The sequence below is a fragment of the Amblyomma americanum genome, chromosome 3 (genome assembly GCF_052857255.1).
Source record: "Amblyomma americanum isolate KBUSLIRL-KWMA chromosome 3, ASM5285725v1, whole genome shotgun sequence".
Classification (NCBI taxonomy): domain Eukaryota; kingdom Metazoa; phylum Arthropoda; class Arachnida; order Ixodida; family Ixodidae; genus Amblyomma; species Amblyomma americanum.
In genome coordinates this window covers 157,296,536-157,321,265 of record NC_135499.1, presented here as the reverse complement: position 1 = coordinate 157,321,265, position 24,730 = coordinate 157,296,536, and the positions used below count along the sequence as shown (strand labels likewise).

Below are 24,730 nucleotides of genomic sequence, written 5' to 3'. Positions count from 1 at the left end.
AGAGTCATCCAAAAAGTGGTAAATAATTTTTATTTAATTGTTTTCTCGCGCCCTTTTGGTTCCGAAGAGCTGAACAGTGGATGTGGCATAAAAGACAAGTGGAGGTCGCATAAGGCATACAAGAACTACAGTATGGGACCTGCTTTATTTGCTTTAATTCACCAAAACATTGCAGAAGCCTGTCCAAAAGCTTGGCCCGCTTGCATGAAGCAATTAGTCCATATATGCCTAGCATACTACATGCAAGAGACCGCATTTTTGTGTGGTAACTAAAAGATTATGTAAAAGCTTGTGCCTGTTAGCATAGGTTCAAAAGGGCGTAAACTTCTCCTGTACAAACGTTGCTATGTGTGAGTTTAATTTCGTGCATCGTGTGCATTGAGAAAGATATACCAGTCTTCTCTGGAAGCCATTATTGAGATTTTTGACTCCATTGACTACATTTTAATTCTGCAATAAAAACAACATTTTTGCGCACTGTCATAAGAAAACCACCGCGCATGATAAGAAATGTGATTTTGAAGTTGATATCAAATGTTTTAAAGGTTTGCCACACATAACAGGTAACGAATTTGCCTAGCATCCTATATTGTAGAACGGTTCAGAAGTCGGTGATAAGAAAAATAATTCCACCAATAAAAGTATGACTGCTTGTGAAGTGTAATAAACACTTTACATAGAAAATTATTTTAATTTTTTTCCAATCTGTGTAATTTTCCTTCTAGTTCGGTTCACTGTAACGAGTTTCATTTTTTTTTGTACTGTTTATTACATTGCCACTATGTTCATTTTGCATGTTGTTCTTCCGCTACATTTGGATAATTGTTATATTAATTTCTCGCACTTTTTTAGTTTTGTTTATTGTTCAGTTTGTCATGTAAAATATTCCCTGTCATGTTTGCATTTTTGCTGCCCCATATGGCGGCAGAAGTGTAGTGAGGGCCTTCAGGGGTTCTGGAAATAAATAAATTTCTGAAGTTACGGCCTATATGAGTTAAAGACTCCAGTTCCCGCTCTGGTCCTATTCACAGTCTAGACCGTTCACTCGGTTTGAGGAAAGAGAAGGCATGCAAATGGCTCATTCTATAGATGGACCCCTCAACCCTGACATGAGGGGAGAAAAAAAAACGCCAACTAAGAATTTCAGCTGCCAGCTAGTGCTCATTTTTTTTACTCATTCATATACAGCAGCCCAGATATGCCTAAAAGGAAAAGCTCGAACATTAGCTGGAAACTAATGTTTTCATATGGCGCTCGTGTTTTTTTTTTTTTTTTCAAAGCATGCGCAGTGTTCACCAATGAAAATAGTTATTTATATGCCTTTCCTTTCCTAAAACCCAGTAGAGAGTGTAGACTGCGAATAAGACAAGACCGGGAACCACACTGTCAATTTGGTTTGCACAAGTGGGCCCTGGAATGAGAAAAAATTAACAAGCAGCAGTTAGATTGCCTTTTTTTTATGCCTCATGTGACCTAAATTCATCTCACAGCCACTATTTAGCTCTTGAAACTTAAACTACGCATGAAAAAAAATTCAGCTGTAAATTATTCAGCTGGCACAGGCAAATTCCATGCTGTAATTCATATTTAGTAGCAATGTACTGCACATCATTCCAAAAAAAAAAAAACTTGCGTCCAAAAATTTTGTGAGTCTACTTCTTTAATTTCAAAACACGAAGAAAGCCACCTCCTTAGCATTAAGCGCCCAGAACAACCTTGTACTAGGTAAGGCACGCTGTTATCAAGCTGTAATGCAGGGCTCTTCACCTCTGTTATCTCCACAGGCAAGTTCTTCACACAGATTGTCCTTGTCCTCGTGACCTCGGTGTGTCTGAGAAATGAAATAAGTAATTGAAGATTGCATGTGGTCCGCTTCTGATAGCCACATGAACAGTTCACATACAGTGTGCAGAACTGCCAGAGTTCAAAACTCGTGCCACTACTTACTTACAATGCTCAAACAGTATAAAAACGAAAAATAAAACTCCAGATGAGTCACAGCAGCTTTCATTAGCACTGCAGAAATACATGTAAGCATACAGCTACCGCGAGAACTCAAGAATGAAGCAGCAAATGCGCTTTAAAAGAAGGTCCTCTAGCCAAAAGCGGCGACCGATTGCCATGACAGTGTTTAATCTCCTTGTCGCGGATTAACCGCCACATCAGGACAACTGGTCAATGCCATTGGCCGGAGGGCCTCCTTTGAGGGGTGCTCACTGCATCCTTCTTGAGCTGTATCTAACTGCCGGAAAAGGCTGCGTACTTATTGTAAAAATGTCATAGTGCCTTTCTGTCTAGCAGAATCATCTTTATGACCTATACAGGAAACAAGTCGGTGGCTATAGCATGACATTGGAGGTGTTAAATCAGCACAGTATTGCTAGCTTCCCTGACACTGGTTCAGGCAAGCAAATTGGACAAATATGTTCCTAACTCACTAACATGGCAGCTGCAATTGCCACTGTTCGCTCATGTTTATGATAAGATCTGCAGAAACTGCTCCTGTGCCAAGTCCAATTCGCAACCAGACCCCACTCAGAGAATTTTCAATAAGGCTATGAAGCACCTCCATGATTTCGAAATGTTTTGGAATCCTAAAATTGTCCCACCAATGATGTCGTTTGAAAGAAATCTTCCTAATGTGCAACAAGAGCAGAGAAATTATAAAGGCACAGCTTTTGCACTTTCCCTTAATTTGAGCTCTCCACGCTGTTTGCCCTCAACTTAGACATTCAAGAGCGCCGCCCAGACAAGCATCCCAAATGATGAGACATTGCACTGAGCAGATAACTGTTGCATTAATGACGAAGTCATGATAAAGCAAATCAAGTGCAGGTCGAATAGGCCCAGGGGAAAAGAAATAAAGATGCAAGCAGTACCTTCAAACTTCAGCCGGACCTTCACAAACACTGCCGCATATATAAGCCTGCGTAATCATAGGTAAAGCTAGTTTCTTGAGCTTCAGGCTTAAATTGCAACCACTACATAGGAGCAGCTGCTGAAACAAAACTTCCAGTAGAAGTTGAAGAAAAAAATGCTTTAGCTACTCATATCCTGCATAAAAAATTTTCATTAGCAGTCAGACAAGCAATAAGTAAAATGCCAGTAATCTATTCTACGCGGACACATACAAGTGTGTATGTTTATGGACAATACTAGTCTTTCCACAGAGTCATAAGTTATAACCAACATGTCTAAAATCTACTTGTACAACAAGCACAATGGCTCTACACGTCATTTTTAAACATGTGTACAAAACATGCTGCATTTGTGGTTGAATAGCACAAGCAAAGTGCATTTATGTTGCTTAAGCGAACAAACTGGCTGTTCTTCCCAGCCCTTCACTATGACTGCTACACACTAAGCTTGTAAATACAATTAAGCAAACAAGAACACCAGAAACATTACCCAGAAAAGGCTGGCAAGCACTCCAAGGGCAAGTTGGCCCCAGGGCCGTGGTTGTAACGATTGAAACACACAGAGTAATACTCTTCTCTCAGGGGGTCCCAACTTTCCAATGAACTTGGATCATCAGACATAACGCACCTAAAATAAAAACTGTGCATGTTACACTCATTAGAAGGGCTAGAAAAATGAAAATAGTGCCCTGCCTGCACCGCCTGCTGGAAGCAAGAACCTCCGTAATAGGCATCATTTTCAAGCAGAATTGATTATAATTAATTTTTATGGCGCAAGGGCAGCTTTGGCCAAGCCTGTACTTTCGTCACAAGGTATTTTCGTCTACACAAGGTGGGGTCAAAGACTCATTTCTCAAGCACTTCACCCTAGATAAGCCAAGCACCAGGACAGGGGAAAGCTTGTACTTATTGTACCACCGGTAACACGGTGGTACTGGGGATCAAACCCCATGAATGCTCGAACCACTAGGCCACCGCTGCAGTCAATCAAGCGAAATTACTTCCAAGTTTGCAGGCACATTGTGCAAGCACAGCTGTTTTTTGCAGTCGCACCTATTACGTAAGCCTCACATGCCTGACATAACCAACAGGTTTTCGTAAAACACTGAGGGAAGCATTCCCTTCCCCCTTAAATATGTCAACCTCAGCAATGTGCATTATGGACCACACAGGAGACCACGTCCTTTCAGAATGCACAATGTCTACACAAGATGGCCACATAACGAACTTGCGGGTTGCAGCACAGACCTTTTCGCTGTTTACAACTTGAATGAGTGCATATATATATGTGCATTCTGAACTGTACCACGCATGTCTGTGAGATGCACACCAAATCGTCGGGAGATTTTTCAGTGCGGTGCATCGACAGCGGAGTGTTGCATGCGACAGCCCAGCATTGCGCGTGTGCACGTGCGAGTGGTGATTGCGAGGCGGTGACGATGAAGAGTGGCGAGCACGAGGAGCGGAGAGCTAACGTGTCAGAAAACCGAGGTGTGAAGGGAGACAGCACAGTGGAGGTCGTGTCATTCAAGCGTGGAGGTGGCAGCTGTCTGACATTGGGTCCATACTGCCATGGACCTCCCTTAGATAACAAGACTCGAGCCTTCTGCTTTCCTTTCAAGCGTGGAGGTGGCAGCCAATGGATTGAGGGTCCGTGCTGCTGAGAGGCTCCCGTGGATAGCCGGCATTAATCTTACGCCGTTTCGGAATGCCATCAACAGGTCTTGGCTACACTTCTCCCGCTGCTGCCAAGTTCCTGGGGCGGCTGACAGGAGTCCATCGGCGTCTTCCTGCAGTACTCTCCGCTCCTACCACCAACTGGACCCTTTCCACAACTTCCTTCGACGCAAATGTTCATCCACCTACATCCGCCCTGTCTACAAGGCATCCCCCCTTCACCTGGGACGCTCAATATCTGGTGAACTCTTTCTTTTAACCAGCAGTGTTGCACGCGTGTTGAGTGTGTGTATTTCTTTTCGTATTGGCTCTTTTCCTTTAAATTATAAACACCGCTTCGTTTTGTTTGATCTGTTTGTTATTTTGTTTGAACCTGCACGCGATAGCGTTCCCTTGCGGCAGTCGGGGACTCGTTACAAATTCGCGACAATGTCCAATAAGCTACCTCTGTGACTTCAGCCAACTGGAACACTGCTGCCACAGCCCGGCCGCAATATGGCTGCACCCACAAGGGCAAGGAATGTGTAGACTGCACCTGCAGCAGAGTCGAGAAGGGGTGACTGAGGCACTGATGCTGTGCCCGTCACTCTAGCCTTCGTGTTTGAATTGTTGCAAATGGCGATGAAAACATGCTTGCCCCTCACTCTCACATTATATTTGAAGCAAAATATCCTACCTATGTGACACACACCATTCCCGTGCATACCAATACACGCATTTTTATATGCTGAAACATTTGCATTCGTTGCCATTTTTTTTATTTTAATTTCTGCAGTGCCAATTCAGGCATTCACCCATGTCTGAAACATCTGCATATATTTCTTCACCAATGCTCCAAGTCTGTTTGCTTTGGCTGCACTCATTAAATGCACTAGTTCCCTAAGTTCAGTGGCAGTGCCACAAATGCGCTGTGCAAGTTTGGGCAGTTCAAGAGCACTGCATTCTGAAGCTGCTTCCAGAAAATGAATGAGCTATAAAAACCCAGTAATGTGCTCACCATAACATCACTGCCAAATTACAGCCAGATGCATACCGCCTATATTAACAGCTGCTAACAGCCCAAACTACATGGTGCAGTTTCCCACAGGAAATTCCAGCAGTGTTGCCATCAGCCAACCCCTGGAAATCACTTCTCTATACGAAGTCAATGCGCATGCATTACACGTATATGAGTTGCAAATACGCACTGAACCGCTATGTGTGGGGCTCGACATGACTGCCCAGGTCTGCAAACGTGGCGCTTTAATCATTTAATTAAAATTAAGTAATCATTTAATTAAAAGGCTGTCATATCTTCTCTGACTTGCACATGGGCACTGCAATCTTGCTGCCCTTTTCACTTTGCTGAGTGCACAGCAGCCTAGCCTAGAAGTGATGCCGTACTAGACGCATACTTTTGCAGTATGAATACAGTAGTGCAGCAGGTATTTGGGGCATCAGAAAAACGAATACAAGAGTGTTGCACTTCTTGAAATGGTGCAACAAGTGCAGTCAAACTGAACAGCTCTGAAATATCAGGGGTTTCTTTTTATACTGCTTCTTACAGAAATAAAAAATGCATTCACTAAGCAGGTTTAACGTGATGTTTTACTGAATTACCTGTCATATTAAAGCAGGTCTTAAGGATACAGTTCATAGGGAAGGGTGGCAGACATGGTGGAGTGCTGGTATGTGAACCATTGGCCCTAATGCCAGCTCTGGTGAAGTACAACTTGAAAACTCCTGCTACATAGATCTGTCCACTTTCAACAACTGCAAAGGACCTGACCAACCCTGCACTTTGCTCTTGACACCACCTCTCACTGAGCACCGCTAGCACTGGAAGCTGCCAGAACAGAAACGCTCTTACGCTAGGTCCTGCACCACTGCCCGTGCGGCGGGCCCTCTCGGCACTAGGCCGGACAAGCGGCGTAACGCCGGTAACGCTGCATCTACAAGTGAGGCTTCAAAGCTTGCCACGCTCTCACAACGCGTACTATCCTCGGGGACAATGACGCTGGCCAGCGATTGCGCATTTATGTGGTGCCTTTCACACAACTGGCCTGCACACTAACGACACGAAAACATCGTGTACGTTTAAGCAAGCTCATGAAGATTTCGGAAAGGTACGTCCGGACAGTGTTATGTGCCAGGGACCCTTTCAGAACTCAGACGACGGTGGTTATCGTGGTTAGAAGCGGCGTCTCCTGCTGGTTTATAATTTCTGCACAGTAAACTGCATACCGTAACGCCGGTAACGCTGCATCTACAAGTGAGGCTTCAAAGCTTGCCGCGCTCTCACAACGCGTACTATCCTCGGGGACAAAGACGCTGGCCAGCGATTGCGCATTTATGTGGTGCCTTTCACACAACTGGCCTGCACACTAACGACACGAAAACATCGTGTACGTTTAAGCAAGCTCATGAAGATTTCGGAAAGGTACGTCCGGACAGTGTTATGGGCCAGGGACCCTTTCAGAACTCAGACGACGGTGGTTATCGTGGTTAGAAGCGGCGTCTCCTGCTGGTTTATAATTTCTGCACAGTAAACTGCATACCGCATCGATCATGTGCACAGATGTGCACGTTCTGTACCGGACAGTACTACTGCGCCGCGTTGTTTTTGTTTTGTTTTTCTTTTAAACAGCTATCCAGTTGCGTGTTCGAATGAACGCTCAAAACGCGCTAACTTTTCAAACTTCAGCCTACTAATTTCAGGCATTTTTTAGTCATTTACGAGGTGGAATAGAAACTACGTTCGCGAGTTGCTGTCTTGATTACTAACAGAACCTTGCGAAATAACATGCTAACAAGGCGGCTCTGAAAGCAAGCTAAAGACGCGGCTCAACTTGCCTCTCCTGAACAGCGCACGGAGAATTATAAAGAACTGTCTTCGCGTCGTTTCATAATCACTTACTTTCATTTGCACTCTAGTACAACCATTTAGAACGTCTGCCTGGATTAGTGCTGCGAAAGTTGACGCGCAGCACTCAGGAAATAGAGCTGTCACGCAAAGCACGTGTCTTCGTGCCCGCACAACGCATTGAAACGCCACAGGGACGCCGCACAAATTCTGCAAATATGGCCGGTTTAGAGGCCACCAAATGCGTTTATAAAGAGAATAAAGCGTAACAAGCTCACCGCAATGACTTGTCACAAGAGTGTATGCCAGGACCGCCGGTTCAAATGCACAAAGCTACAGCTCCACGCAAGACCGCCCGCACGCTCGGACGCTCGCACTAACCCAACGACAACAGCGGGGCAAAAGCAACAGCAGCAACAGGAGGAGGCGGGGAAGCGCATACGCAAAGTGGCGCCAGAAGGTTGAAGTGGTAGAAGCTTTTGAAGCGAAACAAGTCTGATAATAGCTGGAAAGCAGCGCCGTTTTAGCGTTTGTCGAAAATTTAAAAAAATGAAAATTGTTTTTTTTTTATTAAAGGAAATGGCGCAGTATCTGTCACATATCGGTGCACAAGGGAAGGGACCGCTACCGAAGTTTTAAGAGCGCTAGCTCTTACTCATCAAATTTCGCGATTTCTTGGGGTCTGCTACCACCTCACTTCGCGATGGCGGCCCCAATTGTTGATTGATTGGTGACTGATTGGTGACGTTGCTTATAAATCTAAGATTAATCTCATTCATATCAATTCTAGTAAACCGGACAGCCAACGCTCGTTACTTCAACGTGTTCCAGACGGTGCGGCAACTTTTGAAGTGAAAATTTTCACTACGCTAGGTAAAGCTGTCTTTGGGTAGGCAGCACAACGACCTTAAGCCCAATCAAGGATAGCCGTGTATGACCATATGTGGCACAGTTGTGGTTTCGAGCCATTAATTGACCCTTGAATCATGATCTTTAGTTGACCTTTGACCTCTGGCCTTTGGCATTGGGTGACCTTCCGGACTTGGCATATCCGATGGGGTGATGCGAAGCCATGAGTAACCATGTGTCTGGAGCTTTTCGCTCAATTCCAGGGTTAGCCAAATGAAGCCACTGTCAATTTATTTTTAGATTAACCTAAGCAATATTATAAGTACAACATTATTTTTTTTTCTTCCTTAGAATTCCCTACTATACAGCATGGTTAGTAGAGAGGTTTGTCCTCTTGGCCACCATTGTTTTGGGCACGAAACGCTCTCGCAAAGTTAGGCAGGCGCCTATACCCACGAAACACAAGAAGGGCTACGCAGCGTGTAACAATAAACGTCTACAAAAGTATACGGTAATGTCCAGAAGAAATCTGTTTTCAAGTGTTCTGCAGACAATGAGGCAAAAAGAGGTGTTATATGCCTGCTAATGCTCCGCCAAAGAAGACCTAGAAAACTTCTTCGTACAAACTCATTAAAAACATATTTAGACATTTTTATTTTTTGGAAATGGCTGCTTATGTGAAGCCTACAGACTAAAGATCAGTGTGCTGTATATATTTAGAAACCTCTAAATCAACCAGTGGGATTTCATTAGGTTTAGTACTAGTGCTCGTGCTTTTTTTTTTTAGAGCTGCAGCTGATTGGATTTGTCCTCAAATGCGTGACCCGCTTTTTTCCCTATTTATCTGTGACCTCTGTGCACGCTAAAATTCCTCAGTTGGTTGAAATTAGTCCGGAGCCCTCCACTACGGCACCTCTTAATTTCGCTCTCTTTCTTCTTTCACTCCCACATAATTAGCGGGTGTTGATCCCATATCCCTTTACCTGCCGCGGTGGCTCAGTGGTTAGAGCGCTCGGCTACTGATCCGGAGTTCCGGGGTTCAAACCTGACCACGGCGGCGGCTGTGTTTCTATGGAGGCGAAACGCAAAGGCGCCTGTGCACATGTGCTGTGCGATGTCAGTGTTAAAAATCCCCAGATGGCCGAAATTATTCCGGAGCCCTCCACTAAGGCACCTGTTCCTTTCTTCACTCCGTCCTTTATTTCTTCCCTTACAGGTCGGCTGATATGTGAGACAGATACTGCGCCATTTCCTTTCCTGAAAAACCAATTTTCATTTTCAATTCATCCCCCAACTGCGCAGCTGAGGAGCCTACCTGAGAGAGTTACTGCGCCATTTACTTTCCTCAAAAACCATTAACAACCGAGAAGTTAGGTAGTTATATTGCTCCCAAAAAAAACTTTTTATGCGTTGCATATTGCAATCACTCAGTTCAGCCCTTGGGCGCGGCCGGGCAACCACCATTGACCTTTAGCGCAACCACGTGACGTGACGTCACGACAGCCGGAGGAAAAGCTGCGCGCGCGGCCGCAGCCACCACCTGACTCCCGCTCCTCCCGCTAGGGGCGCTGCGAGTGCCGCCAAGCAATACCTCGCCCTCAAAAAAAAAAAGACCGCGCAATATGCAACGCATTCTTGGCTTAACCAAGCTAAGCCTGGCCATTTTTTTCCCCCTCATTGAACACTCCAGTGAGACAGCCTTACCAATTTGTCTCCATATAATATCCTCCTCTCTCTCCCAGCTTTCAGGCAGCCAAAAAACGCAAAGAGCACCAGCATATGCCAGCTGGTGCCACTCTCCATTAGGCCACCTCTTCCTCTCGATCTTACTTAGCATTCCCAGCTCCCATCTCTCACGGTGCAACTGAGGTAGTTGCAGCCTTGAGGTTTCCACCGAGAAGTGAGACAGTTAATTAGGTACGCCTTTCATATATCTCCTCGAAACCATCTTTGACCATGTGCCGTGCAATGTCGGTGCACACTGGAGATCCCCATTGGTCTAAATTACTCTCAAGCTCTCCACTACAGTGCATATGTACTCATGGCCTCCTCTACATTTTTTCATGATATATAGCTCTTTTTCTCTTCCCTTCACTCCCTATAATTTCTTCAGATAACTACACTGGTTAGCGATGTGCAGCTAGCACAAATGTGAAGGTACGTAAGGGTAGTATCTGGGATACCTGCGTTACCTGCCTGAAATGCATTATTATATCGCTTGTGGGGCTGTCTGCGGAGGCACACTGCAATACTTGCTCCATCTCTCTTTCATAAACAAATTCATGCATGCACTCGATCCTTTCAATTGCCATGCATTACAAGGGGACTGCTTACGATTATGCAGGCACTATTTTGGACCAAAGTGCTAGAGCAATATATGATCTGAAAAATTGAATTGCTATAGCATCGCAGGATTAATTAATAAACAGTTTGCATATCTCTAAAACACACAAGATGTCTTATATCTAATTTTCCACTGTATTACCCAAGATAACACCACTTCAAGTATTCGCATATATTTTTAAAAAAACATGCTTGAGCTAGAAGTAAACGCCTCTTATATGCATTGATAACTTGCAAAAAGTGTCATACTCCAAATTTGGAGAATAGTACATACCATAAAGACATCTTGTAAAGATATTACTCAATGCCTTATATCACAAAATGTTCAGAGCATTAGCAGCCTTACAGGTGTGGTGGTGAGAAATTTATTATTGGCGGAGCCCTTAAATTATAGTTCAAAATTTCAGAGGTGGGCTGGCTCCTGGTCGTGGGTGGAGGCCGGCAGCCCGTGTCTGACGGCGACCTTCTCCGCCCACTGCACTAGCCTCAGTTGCGAGGCCAGGTCGGAGCTAGAGACCACAACCTCCCACCCCTCCCGAGTCCACAAGGGCCCAATGGGCCGGTGGTTGCAGTTGTCGGCAGATGAACATAATATGGTCGAATGTGGCCCTCGGGCCCCCCACATAGAGAACATTCGGGGGTGCGAGTAGAATAAAAGCTCAAGTAGCGCTGGGGAGGGAGAAGTGCAAGCCTGGAGTTGTTGCCAGGTCGTCTGTTGTTGTTTTGTCAGTGATGTGTGCGGTGGGGGGTAGACGTTGTTCGCGGTAGTGTAGCGTGATGTCATGATATATATGAACAGCCGGTCTCTCCCGCTGCCTGTGCCTTCGGTAGACGCCGCTCGGTTGACGTACGCTCGAGCAGCGGAATGGGCCAAGCTTCGTTACCGAGATTGCCCGGATGGGCTTGGTTAAGGTGCGGTATTTGGCTGCCCTCTAGGGGAACACTGCACAGCACCCTCCGAATGGGCCGGTACCCAGACTATTTGGATGAAGCGAGCTGGTTGGGGGTTGGAGGAGAGAATTTTATAGGTGGCAGCATGTATCATGCCCACGGGCAAAATTTTTAATGGTGGTTTTGGAATCGCTCAGGATAAGAGTTGCAGTACAGGACAGCTGAAAAATTTTATGAGATGTCTTTGCCAGACAAACACGGAGTTCTTGTGATTTTTGCTTCAATGTTTTATAGACATCTGTAGAGTTTTCGCATTGTCACCAAGATCTCTCATTTATCATTCCAAGACATGTTTGATATGCTTGGTTTTATGGCTTAGGTTTAATGGGGTTCAACGTCCCAAAGCGACTCAGGCTATGAGGGAAGCCATAGTGGAGTGCTCCGGATAATTTTGACCACCTGGTGGGTTCTTTAACGTGCACCGATATCAGTGCATGGGCCTCTAGTATTTCGCCTTCATCGAAATACGACTGCTGTGGCTAGGATTGAACCCGCATCTTTCGGGTCAGCAGCCGAGCACCATAACCACCAAGCCACCATTGCCAGCCTATCTGATATGTTGAAAAGATGTTCTTGCATTCAGTAGGTATTTCATTAGCTGCAAGAAGACCTTTCCATGAGGTTGTCAATTGTGCATGAGCGGCAAAAGAGACCTAGCAGCGACACCTTCCAGGCCCAAAGGTCATTACATAAGGAGGATGCTATAAAACACAGGAGATGGGACAAGGAAAAATCACCCAACACCACACACTTTTTAGCATGCAAATATAAGAAGCACAGTTGACTTCCTATAAGACGAACTTGAAGGGACCAGAAAATCTGTTTGTCTTATCAGAAGTTTGTCTTAAAAAGAAGTGCCCCTAAAAAAGATATACGGAAACATTTATCTTACATGAAAACAATGAATAAGATAGCCTTTCAGAGAGAGAATAGTTATATATAGAGTGCATGAATAGAATATGCATGAAATGAGCTGAAGACTGAGAAGACGAAACAAGCCAACGTTATCCTACTAAGGCATTGGTCAATTCACCATTTTGCTTCCCATCATATTCCGAGTGCTTCGAAGCTGTACAGCAGGGCAGCCATGCACCTCTTGCCTCACTCCTTCTGCAGCATAGCAATCACCAATTCCATGAGCAGGCACACCGCGCGCCTTTTCATACACCACAGGCAATGCGCACGATGCTGATGCCTGGCCATCTCTGTGTCGCGATAACGCATCAGTTGAAAACGCAGCCCCGGAGCTTTTTAACCCTAAGTCAATGAGCGGGTGCACTGTGCATATACGCACCTTTGAGTCTGCGGGTGGCAACGTGCGCACAATGACAAGATCTGACCACAATGGTACCGTGCCTATCCTGTACCGGCAAGAAAGCACACTCTGGCAAGACGGCTTCCCCACAGTTTTATGTGAAGGTCTGTGGAAGCCATCTTGTGAGTGTTCGCTTTCTTGCGTAGGGAGCATTTTATATATTTATTTCTTTCCTTGCCAGTGCTGCGCAGAAGCCCTGCAAGTGCCCTTCTGCGGGGTAGGCGCAGTTCACGGTCACTATAAATGTTAGTCTTAACTGAAGGACATACGAACAGTTCCGTGTCATGCTGACTTTTCTGCATTGAGTCTATGGGAAACCAACAAAATGGTCACACATTGCTCATCTTATCCGAGCGAGAATTCGTCTTAACTGAGTTCGTCTTATTGGAAGTCTACTGTACGGTGAGAAAAACGACAACTAAAAAGGTTCACGGAGGTCATTCACTGCAAACAATATGAAAAAAAATGGCCAGGCTTAGCTTGGTTAAGCCAAGAATGCGTTGCATATCTCGATGGAGTTCCGTGCTGCTCCGTTGACTCGATAGGCTATTGACTCGATCGCCATTGAAACTGCCCGTGTAGCAGCGCTCGATCGCCTTTGAGTCGATAGACTATCGGTTCGAGGGCCCTCGAAATGCCCGTGTGACAGGGGTATAAGACTGTCCCGGCGAAGGAGCGCAGCTCTTTTATACATATGCCGTGACGTGAATCATAGCGCAGCGCCCCTAGCGGGAGGAGCGGGAGTCAGGTGGTGGCTGCGGCCGCGCGCGACGCGCCAGTTGGGGCCCAGCTTTTCCTCCGTGACGTCACGCGCCGGTGCAGCGCTCCTAGCGGGAGGAGCGGGAGTCAGGTGGTGGCTGCGGCCGCGCGAGTTGGGGCCCAGCTTTTCCTCCGTGACGTCACGCGCCGGCGCAGCGCCCCTAGCGGGAGGAGCGGGAGTCAGGTGGTGGCTGCGGCCGCGCGAGTTGGGGCCCAGCTTTTCCTCCGGCTCTCGTGAGGTCACGTCACGTCACGTGGTTTGGTGGCTGCCCGGCCGCGCCCAAGGGCTGAACCGAGTGATTGCAATATGCAAAGCATAAAAATGAAAATTGGTTTTTGGGGAAAGAAGTGGTGCAGTATCTTTTTCACATGGGAAGGGATAAAGGAGGGACTGAGAGAAGAAAGGAAGAAACGTGCCATAGAGGGGAATAATTTGGATTGTCTTTAATGTGCACTGACATTCCACAGCACACCAGCGCCTTTGTGTCTTTGTGTTTCCTCTCCATCCAAAACACAGCTGCCAGCCACGGTCAACAGACAATATAGCAGTGAAACATATTTGGTATGTGACACAAAGAAGCTTTTCACAAAGTATGGGTTTGTAAAGCATTTTTAATTGTCCATGATTTACAAGCCTAGAATTTTTCGCGTAGCTTCTCAGAACTGTGACTTCTTTCTTTAAAAGCCAACAAGACAAGATTCCTAGGTGAGAGACATGGGTCAAACAGAGGCAGCAGGCAGCTTGGTATATCTGTAAAATGTGAGAAAGTGAATGCATTATACTAGGAAGCAGTGATTAATTAAAAACATGCGTAGTGAGCAACATTATAAAGCAAATATTGACAAGCAACATGATAGCTCTGAGATGTTCTCTTGGTAAAAACACTGAAATTTCTCCTTGAGTGTCTGATTACGGCCAGTTATATACAATTATCTAGCAGTTCAAAAAGAGCTTTTGTCGCCTAAATTGCTGGGGACATGGACTCAAAACTGAAAAAAGTGCATGTAACCAACCTCCTCATTATGACAGCATAAAAGTCAATGACAGATTTTTCGGACTCTGCAGGACCCAAAAAATGGCCCGAATAATCGAACAGTCTGAAAAATCCGTGAACTTAAAAAAAATCACTTTTCTGCGAAAAACCGGTTTTAAAAAATGCAAACTTCGCCATTTCCCATCTTTTGTTTGCAAGTGGTAATACTGATTGTATTCGAGACAATCATGGTTTCGTCAATTGCATACCACCTCAGGACACCGATACCTGATTGCGACGCGGCTGCAGATCATGCTTGAACGTGCCGCAATGCACACGCTACGCAAAGCAAGAACGGCCTTTTTTCATGGACAAGAATACCCGAGTGAACCCATGGGAAGAAAAGAACAGCAACGAGCGTCTTTCTAGCACAGTATCTGACTGCACCCCCGCCACCCCCCCCCCCATCCCCCCTACACAGAGGTCATGGGCAGAATGGTTTAGCATAGCATTGCTTAGTAACGTTGTCACAGGTGGCCTCAGGCCCTGGCGTGACGCCTCACCCTCACGTGATGTCACCCTGGCCATGACACCTCAGACCACATTCCTTGGCTCGCACGCTGTTCTTTGTAAACCACCTCGATGGTGCCAAAGCGCGTGCCGTTAACTCGAGTGGCAACTCTGAGAAACAATAACCAAGCTTATCTAAGCCGGTCCACCTAACTCCATATAATTCTAAGATGGCACCCTTCATGGTGGTGATGAGCAAGTTGGTTGTGACGTACAGCAATGCCCGCTCGCATATATATGTTGGCTCGAAAAATGAACTTGCAGTCAAAAAACGATCTCTATGGTATTGCTGGCGTCTGATCCAGCCCGAAAAATTGAACTTCTGGACTACACAGAGCTTGAAATATCAGTTGTGAATATGTACACATTCCTATGAAGTGAGTGACAGTTCCGTCCATAAAGTGAAATATCATGGAAGTCCTATTGGAGTCAGAAGAATCAGTTGGCTACTGTATCAGGTTAGAATAAAAAAAACTGGACTGGACAACCATATCGTGGTCCAGTCCCTAGATGAAGGTTCAAAACTTGTGACATATCGTGGGTGAAATAGAAGCTGCAGTTACTCACAGAATAGTTCTTTGAGCATGATCATGATGCAAACCAGACTTTACAGTGTACACTGGCAATTTTCACTATAATTTGCACTACCTGACTATCTCAGATCTTGGATGGAAGTTATCATTGCAACAAAATTAAAATAAATTTTGTTCATTCCAGATAGACCTAATTAATGAAACTCAGCTGCGTACATCAACTATGACGACGCCTTTCTCTACCTTTATGTCTCGATGTACTATGACTCTTTCCCTGGTTGAAACCCACATCCAGTAGTAAAAGGATACAGGCCGAAAAAGCAAGTCGGAATTTTAATCGATAAACAGCTTCTCTTTGCTTTTTACCTTTAAAGGAACTAAATAGTCGACAGGAAGAAAGCCTAGCAAAATTGTTTTTACAGCACCGAACAAAGCAATAAGTAGCCCAAAACAAACTTGGCAAGAATAGACAAGAATCTGCACATTAAAGAGGCTTAAAAATTTTTCACTGTACGCAACCAAACCCAATCTGCAGTATAACACTAAGCAGACGTTTGCTTGCTATGAGGACATGGCACAAAGGGTGGCGACACTCACATCGGTCCCACAGGTACAACATGCGGTCGATGAGAACGAGAGATTCAATGACAGGAGCAAGGAGAAGGCGCAAGGAGAAAAAGATGACAACACGTTGCCACTCGTTCATTGCCAGCTCCAGTTCAGGCACATCCACATCTTCATCAGGCAAGGGAAACGGGAACTTCTGAAGAGCCTTTCTTGCATATCTGAAAATGTGACCATGCAAATGTTACGGGTAGGGTGGTCACATTAGATACAAGTGTCCAAGTACCATATGCATAGACAACACTCGTTCCTCCAATGACTCAATCACCTTTCTTCACGCAGGTTTCGTAACCTTGTGCTCAACTTGTTTGGTTGCAGTTAACAGAATGGGATAAAGTTTGGCATGAAAGTGGCAATCAGCCTGCAACTGTATTTCCGTCACGCGCCCACCCTGCCAGGTCTCAGTTAAATTAATGGTTGGCTGTGAGAGGCACAGGCCAAAGAACTTTGCTTCAGCTTAACTAGTTTCATTAGTTAAGTTGCTGCCACAACCTACCATAAAATATGGACCATTTCTCAAAGGACACAGCATTTTCTGCTACACCCTCAGCTAGTTTTCCCCATGCAAACATCCAACACGGCCGAGTGACCGCAAAGATGCAATGTACAGACATACACAGCTGTTTATGTGTATGACAGCATCACACAGCGAGTACACAGAGTATATTCTTGAACACCAGGTAGGCAAATAAGTGACAATATGATTCAAGCAGACAGTGCATATCATAAAGTGTAAAAGGGTTCTGCTCTCGCACCTGCACAATCAAAAGTAAAAGCATGGCAAAAAATAATTTGTTTGTTTTTTTAAATGGGGCAAATCCAGAATCCAAAACTAAGTTGAATTATGCAGCAATGGCATGTAAATCGAGGCTTCTTTCCATATCAAAACCTATGAGAATGAGAAAAGCAACATAACGCTTGCAGAACCTACATGATAGTGGTCAAGTTATCTGCACAATTTTACGTTACTTAATAGCACGGAAAACATATCATATAACAACTATTATAGCTCCACTTTTTCAGCGGAAAACAAACTTTCGCGTTTTTCTATGTTCCTGTTGAGGTCGATTTGGCCCATTTTGGTAAAAAAAAAAAACACATTTAATGAGTGATAGAGCATAGATCAGGAATGAAAAAAAAAAAAAAAAGAGCTGCGGTTCAACTACTGCTGAACCTGCTTGGAGAGTGAAAGCTGCAGTGTATCGGGCAAGTGGACGTGGCTTGGCCTCTGTAACGTTGGGCGCATTCCGCACACTGGCTAGGCAACGCGCCTACCTTGCCAGGTCTCGGTTAAATTAATGGTTGATTGCGTGAGGCTGGTCACCCAATGAACGCTGCTGCCTACTGTTGCAGTGCCCCCTGTCTGCCACTATGCTGTCAGCGCTAATGCATGCAGCCCACATCTCTCTCTCCCCACTGCCCCATACCTCCACTGCCTCGGAGAGCCAGTTATGCACCTTCCTTTCCTCAAAACCATCCGAGCTTAGAACGCTGTCAAGGCTAATGCCAATGAACACAAAGAACGCCAACGGTCTACAGCTTCGGTGCGCCGTTTCTGCTACAATGTTGTGAATGCCAACGCATGCAGCGCAGATTTGTCACTGCCACATAGCTTAAAGCGTGACTGAGGTGTCCACGTAATACTAATCTCATTAATGTCTCTTAAGTTTGTATTTGACCTTTGACATTGACCTTGAGGTGCCTGGGGTAGCATGTGGTAGGTCACCATAGACATACTATGGCTTCGTCTTGGTTTGACCTCTGACTCACTTGAAGGTCAAAACCGCAAGTACCGCAAAATTGATACAAGGTAGCGTAGTGAAGCTTTCGCTTCAAGAAATGAAAGAGTGAACACTAGACATCAGGTAGTATCTTTACTCACAGAAACACACATCAAGTGGTATCTTAACTCACATGAGCACATATCAAGTAGTATCTTTACTGACAGAAACAAATATTTTGTGTGTAGGCAAAGAAATATATGGCCAAACACACATGAAATTGCTTTGAAAACTACGCCCCCATTAAAGGGGAAGATGCCGGTGCGCATGCATTCTCAGTTTCATCTGTGTTTGGCCAATGTTTCTTTGCCTATACATACAAGAGTTTCTGTGCAGGTGGCTGATGTCTCATTCTCGGTGCATGTTCTACCAACTAGCCCAGCTTTCTGCATTAAGTACATGCAAAAAGCATTATTTTTGGAGACAGTCAATGAGAGTGAAATTTTTGGCACCAAATGCTCAATTTACCGATGCATCTAGGTGATATTACTATTCAGAGCTAAGACACCTAGCTGTAAAGACAGAAAAAAGTTTTCAGAATATCAGCAGATGCAAGAATAATATTCCCTCTAGAAACAAAATGACAGTAGAACAGCAAGCACATCAACATAAATGGTTGGCAAGTAGTAGGCTACCACTCACTGTGCAAATGTCATGCTGGAGGCATGCTTCACGCAACCCAATCCACAGTGTCTCTGGTCTCCGTAGCGATTCACAATCAGTCTCTCCAGCAAAGCTCGGTAGCAGTGAATCTTCAGTGATGTTGGTTCCTCTGCTCAAAAAGCAACCAGAAGGGTGAAATAGCTCTTGAGACAGTGCACAGCAATGCAATCCTCTGGTTCAGGCCTTCACTAGGAATAGCACGGGAAATAGGAAGCTTAGGCACAGCCTAGAAGAAAATCAGCTTGCCAGATTATAGAGGGCACCCCATGACTACATATTTATATTTGATATGACTATGAAGCTAAAACATGTACATATGCATAGTATTATTCACAGCAAAGCCACAAAATCACCACATACAACTGCCAACAGGATGGCATTAAAACGGTTACCTCACAAAAGGTAATATTCACTAGGACTCCATGCCCACATTTTCCATGACACAAATCAGCCCTGTTCGACTACTGAGACAGAAAAATTTCTTATAGAAGCTGTGGGGACTGCCTCGCCGTCCCCATTTGTTTGACTTTCCCGCGATGCACCCTGCACCAACAGCTTCGCCTCGATGCGGGGCGCGCCACGTTACTCTCCCTAGTTAACCAAGAAGAGAGGATGCCGGCATCGCAGCGAGAGACTGCTTGCGCGCGCGCGTGGGACACAGCCCACAGCATTGCTCTTTTCGGCTGGGATCGTCGGCGCGAGCGGACGTTTCGCATGCGGCTCCGCTCTTCACCACCGGGGCGAGGAAGTGGCGGGACACTTGCTCCCGTATCTTGACCCTTCCAGCTTTGGAGTATCCCTTGCCCTAGCGTGGGCAAACATTCACTCGTAACCTTGCTGGTGAGTCGGACAACCTGAATTCATTACCGTATTTTGTAGCTAGCTGGCGTTATTGTTGCTGTAGCAATAAATGCCTATTTGTGTGCTAATGTGTCGTTCCTTTGTTCCCTCAGAGCAAGGCCCGCCATGGTCGGTGTGCGCTTGGTAGCGTACGTGATCACGGGGTGGGGTCTAGGAGGTTTTGAACTGTGTCAGCCACGATTAAGCGGGGAGAATGTATTTATCTCCCTAGTTAAAACCCCACAAAGCCAAAACCTTTCTTTTATGGAGTATAAAATCCAAATCACCGTTGAAACAAACTAGGTTGTGTATTTATAAATTATGGCTCGTACAGCACGTGGCCTTCCCTTTTTCCACATAGTGGATGCTGAGGCAAACCAAAACGAAAATGAACACCCTGAAATGCCCATGATGGCGTTTAGAACCATGAATTTTTACCAAGAAGCAGCGGGTATCAAAAAGTTATAGCCAAAGAAAATTGTAATAAGCAAAAACTCGGGGATTAAACCAGTGCGTACTGCAGCCAGAGGCAGTTACTATAGTGCCATGGCATAGCACTAAGTGATCAAAAGAAGCCCGATATGCCTATTTATGCATGACCCTGTCTCTGCCACTGACGATACTGAGATACTGAAGTTGCGAGCTGTACTGGCCAGGATTTGTAAAAGAGCAGCCTGTCCGTTCATGCTTCACCCGTAATCCCAATCTTGAGGTGACTAATGCACACATGATGTAAATGAAATAGGCTGCAAAGGGCGGAGAACCTTGATTCAAACATGAGGTAGTAGGAATCAACTCAATATGCCACCAACAAAACAGAATGCCAGCAACTGATATGCCTAAATTGGTAACACCACTCAGATAGCCCAAATTCATTAGGCAGCAATCACTTGAGAGATGCATCAGTGCTACACATTCTCTGGAACCCCCACACCATCTACACAGGGCAATGTTTATGAGATGCCTGCATACAACTGGGAAGAAGCAGAGCCAGTGTGCTCACTCTTAGACACCTTCCAAAACCAGTCTTGTGCATACAAGTGGGAAGATAGGGGTAGTAGTTGCTTTTTGTTGAGTCGGAAAGGACATTTTCTTGCAAAAATAGCGCATACATAAGGAATTAAAGCCTTGATCATAATGTGCCTGAATGAGCAGACCATTCTTCCTACCCTCCTGCCCGAAACCTGCATCAGCAGTCACTTATGCACAATAGATACAGTCGAGCCCACTTATAACAGCCACTGTCATAATGAATGTTTGCTTATTACGAACGAGAGTGATACTACCGTAAAAATATGCAATAGGGCAATGGGACTGCATCTCTGATAAAACGAACAACTGCAGCCGCATCACTTGGTTATAACAAACTAGGAGGCACTGTGAACTCACCTTTTTAGTCTAAAGGTTGCGCTTCCCGCAAGCACGAGAGAGCATAGCATCTCTTGGGGCACATGACACCCCCCCACTCCAATTTGTGTGACCATTAGGTTACTTTTAAATGGGCTTGACTGTATCTTCTAGAGTTACGCAAGCTTAATCCTCATTATTATAAACAGTGGGCACAGTTTCTGATGTGTGCTGATGTTTACCTTTCAATATGAACAGGTTGCAGATGTAACATGTTGCACATGTAAGTCAGAGAAGTATTGTTGCTACTGACATCTCGCAAAAGCAACTCTGTGTGCCTAATGTGGATGTTGGTTTTCAGGCCAGCCTCACTAGTCAAATTATTTCTACACACTTCAAAGCATGCACAATGATGCATTAAACAGCCACATAAACTTTTACTACTAGACCATGATAAGGAGCTCGCAAGATGTAAATGCAAGCCTTATATGACCCAAAAAATCAAAGATAATGGTTACGGCCCACATTCTTGCAACAACTTGTGGCTGCATGAAGAACATGGAAGAACGAGAGTACAGTTAACAATCTTGGATGCACATGACAATTTAAAACCTGTCTTCCAACCGCTGATGTCCAGATACCAATGCTCCTGCACTATTAAAGCACAGTATGCTGCTACAACTCAAATGAACACCTAATGAACCTCAGTTACCTGAGTGTTCTGCAAAGTGAGAAATATTAATTTTCTAGCCTATTACAGCCAGTAAGTACTACAGCAGGGCACCGAAAACAAGTGCTACACGGAGAGAAAGCATCACAAGCATTTTCTAGAGGCACTCTCAAAGCAAAGAATGTACCTTTCAATTTCTTGGCATACACTTCAATAGCGTGGCAGGCAACCTCTCGCGCCTGGTAGCTGAGAGTAGATTTGCTCCCCATGGCACGTACATGGTCGCTCATAGGATACGCCTGCTTCAAATTTGCTTCTTCATACCTGGCAATGCAACATTAGACACTTGATTTCAGACATTTGGAAAGGAGAGCAGTGCACTACCATGCTATACCTGACCTGCACAAACTTGTGTTATAGATGCTGCTTCTAAACACTGCCAGAGTGGTTTTGACCATGCGGATTTCTTGACACTGCTTAATGTCCACTGCTAAACTCGAGCTAATTTGCAACCTAAAGGAATGTTCAGAAAGGGCCAAAAATCAACCAGAACACAAAGGAAACTTTGGCAAAAAAAGACAACTGCTTTATGTTGACAGAATCAAACAAAATGCTACCAATTATAACAAGGAATTTTAATTTTAAACTGGCACAAAAAGCCAAGCAAAACCAGAAAAAGAAACACTGCAGTGAAACACTGTTTTTTTACTGTGCAGAGCCAGCATCTGTTTCTCAAGGTGGTGGTGGTAGTAAAAACTATTATTGTTGGTAACAAACAGGAAAGAGATGATCCATATGCTATGGGGTTACTTGGCCTATGTGCTTCAGAACATCACAAAAATATTTTAATAGGGTTTAACATGCAGCCTGTACATCAATGGATAATACAAACAAGGAAGAACAAAAAACATCATCGATACCTGCTTTCATTGAGCTTCATGTAACAGCAGCCAACAGAAATAAGGCCCCTTGCAGCAGGTGAGTCAGCAAATAGCTGAATCATAGATGGGCCTAGGTCCCCACATGTATGAAGTCCAACGAATATGAACTGGAAACAGGAATGTTTATACAATACAGGTTTGCTCTAGCAATTACACCTCCAACATCATTCAGGCATTTTGTTTTCAATCAGAAGAAATGTTAACGCTGCAGCAACTCACATTCTGCACATCTGCAACTTCAGTTCCCCAGGCTCTCTTGGCCACCTGAAGCAAGTCATGCAAATACAATCTAAAAAAAAACAGGCTGTTGTACTGTGCTTGCTTGATGTACATAGAATAAAAACTGCACAGAGTTTAACTCAGGCTCTTATTATTGTATAGACAACACAACAAGAAGTCTGCTATAAAAAAAAGGGGGGGGGGGGGGTAACAGCTTCGGTTTACATCATCTGCAATAGCTACTAATATGTTACGGAGCAAGTTTTTTTTTTTTTTTTTATAAATCAACTAGAAAACCGAGCAGCACTTCAAGCCACTTTGTCGCAAACCTGCCATCACAATGTCACATTCAGAGGCACCCTCCAAGTGGCATTTGAAGTAGGTACCGTTCATGTGGAAAAGCAGCCCAGTGTTTCACAGCTTGTATTTTGTAGCTGAGGTCAGCCCAAACACGACCAAAAGGCTGCACACACAACCTCATGATTGCAGAGACATGAGTAGTGAAAGACTGCCGCAACATTACAAAATGTTTGCCATTCATTCACTGTGTGAGCAAATGTAAGGAAGCCAAGAAGGTACATTCCACAGAAAAGGAACGCACCTGTTCCAGTTCAGCGGGCGTCGTAGTCATGGACACTTCCAACTCTACATGCTGAGGAGGGTCACCAAGTGGTTCTGCTGTCTTTGATTCACCACCTGCTGCCTTTTTTTTCTGAACATGCAGCACTGCCTGTGGAAGAGCAAACTTTAGTGTCTACCACCTGACCAAACCAGAGTCAAATCTGCAGTAGCCTCCTGGATACTTTACAATTTCCGCTCAATCGACTGCCCCCAGTGAGCTATACACACGGCAACACTTCTTGATTTTCTAACAATCTACAAAGGCCACTTTTATAAAGGGAGTGTTTGCAGTTCTTGATGAGTGCTGTCTGGCTTGCTCAGAGTCCGGAGTTCATTACAAGTGTGGATTGTGCATATGCCCATACGATGCCGTAATTTTTTTTTTTAACAAAAATTTTCTCAATATGCTTGCTTGTTTCTAGGAAAGCTCTGGAGAGCAGCATTACTCTGTGCAGCTCTAGACCAGGGGTTTCAAACTCATCTCGCCACGTGGGCTGCATTAACAAACTTTTGTCTCTTGTGGGCCAGTAGCCGGAGAAGAGGTGAAGAGCTGTATCCAATGAAAAAGTTTAAAAAAAAAAAACTGGCAGTGGCTTAGCTCGGCTATGCCAGGATATACATAGCGAAAGCTAAGGCATAGCTTGGTTAGCCTTGGTTAATCTTGATTGCAAATCCAGGTTAGTCTGGTTGTCTGGCTATGTTGTTGTCAAGTGGTTCGTCACGCGGTTGGTCATGTGGTGCCATGCGAGCACGGCGAAACTGCGAGTTCATGGCAAATGTAGCTTTCACTACAAAAAAGGAAGGACAAGTCCACAAAACTGTATTCGGATACATAAAAAAAAAGGAAAAAAGCACATGTTCTGGTGAAAAAGGCCACTTTTCAAATAATACTTTCATTTTCTTTTCATCTTTTATGCTATCATAATAAGGCTTTTAGGCCCTCATCATGAAAAGCTAACTATTGATGCAGACGTGAACTACAGGATGCTCGGGAAGTATATACAAGTAAGAATTACCAGAGGGCAACTAATACGTGACAACTGAGACTTGCCCGGCTCGGGAAGTATTTACTGGTAAGAATTACCAGAGGGCAACTAATATGTGACAACTGAGACTTGCCGGCACAATGGTTGAACTCCTTAGGACGGCAAAGCCTGGCGGGCCACATGTAGCCTGAGAGCCTCTTGTTTGAGAACGCTGTTCTAGATCAAACAATCACTATTTCTGTTGCTTGCTTTATTGCTTGGCACTAACTCAAGAAACTTTAATAGAAGTGTCAGAGCATCACTAATT

At 44.8% G+C, this 24,730-nt stretch overlaps 2 protein-coding genes across 15 annotated transcripts in view; both read right to left on the bottom strand.

Moving 5' to 3' along the window:
• LOC144125264 (tudor domain-containing protein 1-like) overlaps nucleotides 1–7,889 on the bottom strand; it is an 80,958-nt gene extending 73,069 nt beyond the window's left edge. For 4 of the 14 annotated variants that reach the window (XM_077658494.1, XM_077658500.1, XM_077658497.1 and 1 more), the window contains exons 1-3: nucleotides 7,716–7,853; nucleotides 3,409–3,558; nucleotides 1,768–1,831 (exon numbers count right to left, since the gene is read on the bottom strand). In XM_077658494.1, coding sequence (XP_077514620.1) covers nucleotides 1,768–1,831; nucleotides 3,409–3,539 — 195 coding nt within the window. In that variant the 5' untranslated portion in view covers nucleotides 3,540–3,558; nucleotides 7,716–7,853. Of the gene's footprint in view, nucleotides 1–1,767; nucleotides 1,832–3,408; nucleotides 3,559–5,040; nucleotides 5,131–7,715 lie in introns of all 14 variants that reach the window. The other 10 variants (XM_077658499.1, XM_077658498.1, XM_077658502.1 and 7 more) reach the window with 7 other exon arrangements.
• Nucleotides 7,890–14,248: 6,359 nt separating this feature from the next.
• Nucleotides 14,249–24,730, bottom strand: part of LOC144125263 (methyltransferase-like protein 25B) — a 13,083-nt gene continuing 2,601 nt past the window's right edge. Inside the window, exons 6-12 of the mRNA XM_077658492.1 lie at nucleotides 23,418–23,546; nucleotides 22,817–22,861; nucleotides 22,577–22,704; nucleotides 21,844–21,980; nucleotides 18,779–18,908; nucleotides 16,329–16,516; nucleotides 14,249–14,405 (exon numbers count right to left, since the gene is read on the bottom strand). Coding sequence (XP_077514618.1) covers nucleotides 14,290–14,405; nucleotides 16,329–16,516; nucleotides 18,779–18,908; nucleotides 21,844–21,980; nucleotides 22,577–22,704; nucleotides 22,817–22,861; nucleotides 23,418–23,546 — 873 coding nt within the window. The 3' untranslated portion in view covers nucleotides 14,249–14,289. The remainder of the gene's footprint in view (nucleotides 14,406–16,328; nucleotides 16,517–18,778; nucleotides 18,909–21,843; nucleotides 21,981–22,576; nucleotides 22,705–22,816; nucleotides 22,862–23,417; nucleotides 23,547–24,730) is intronic.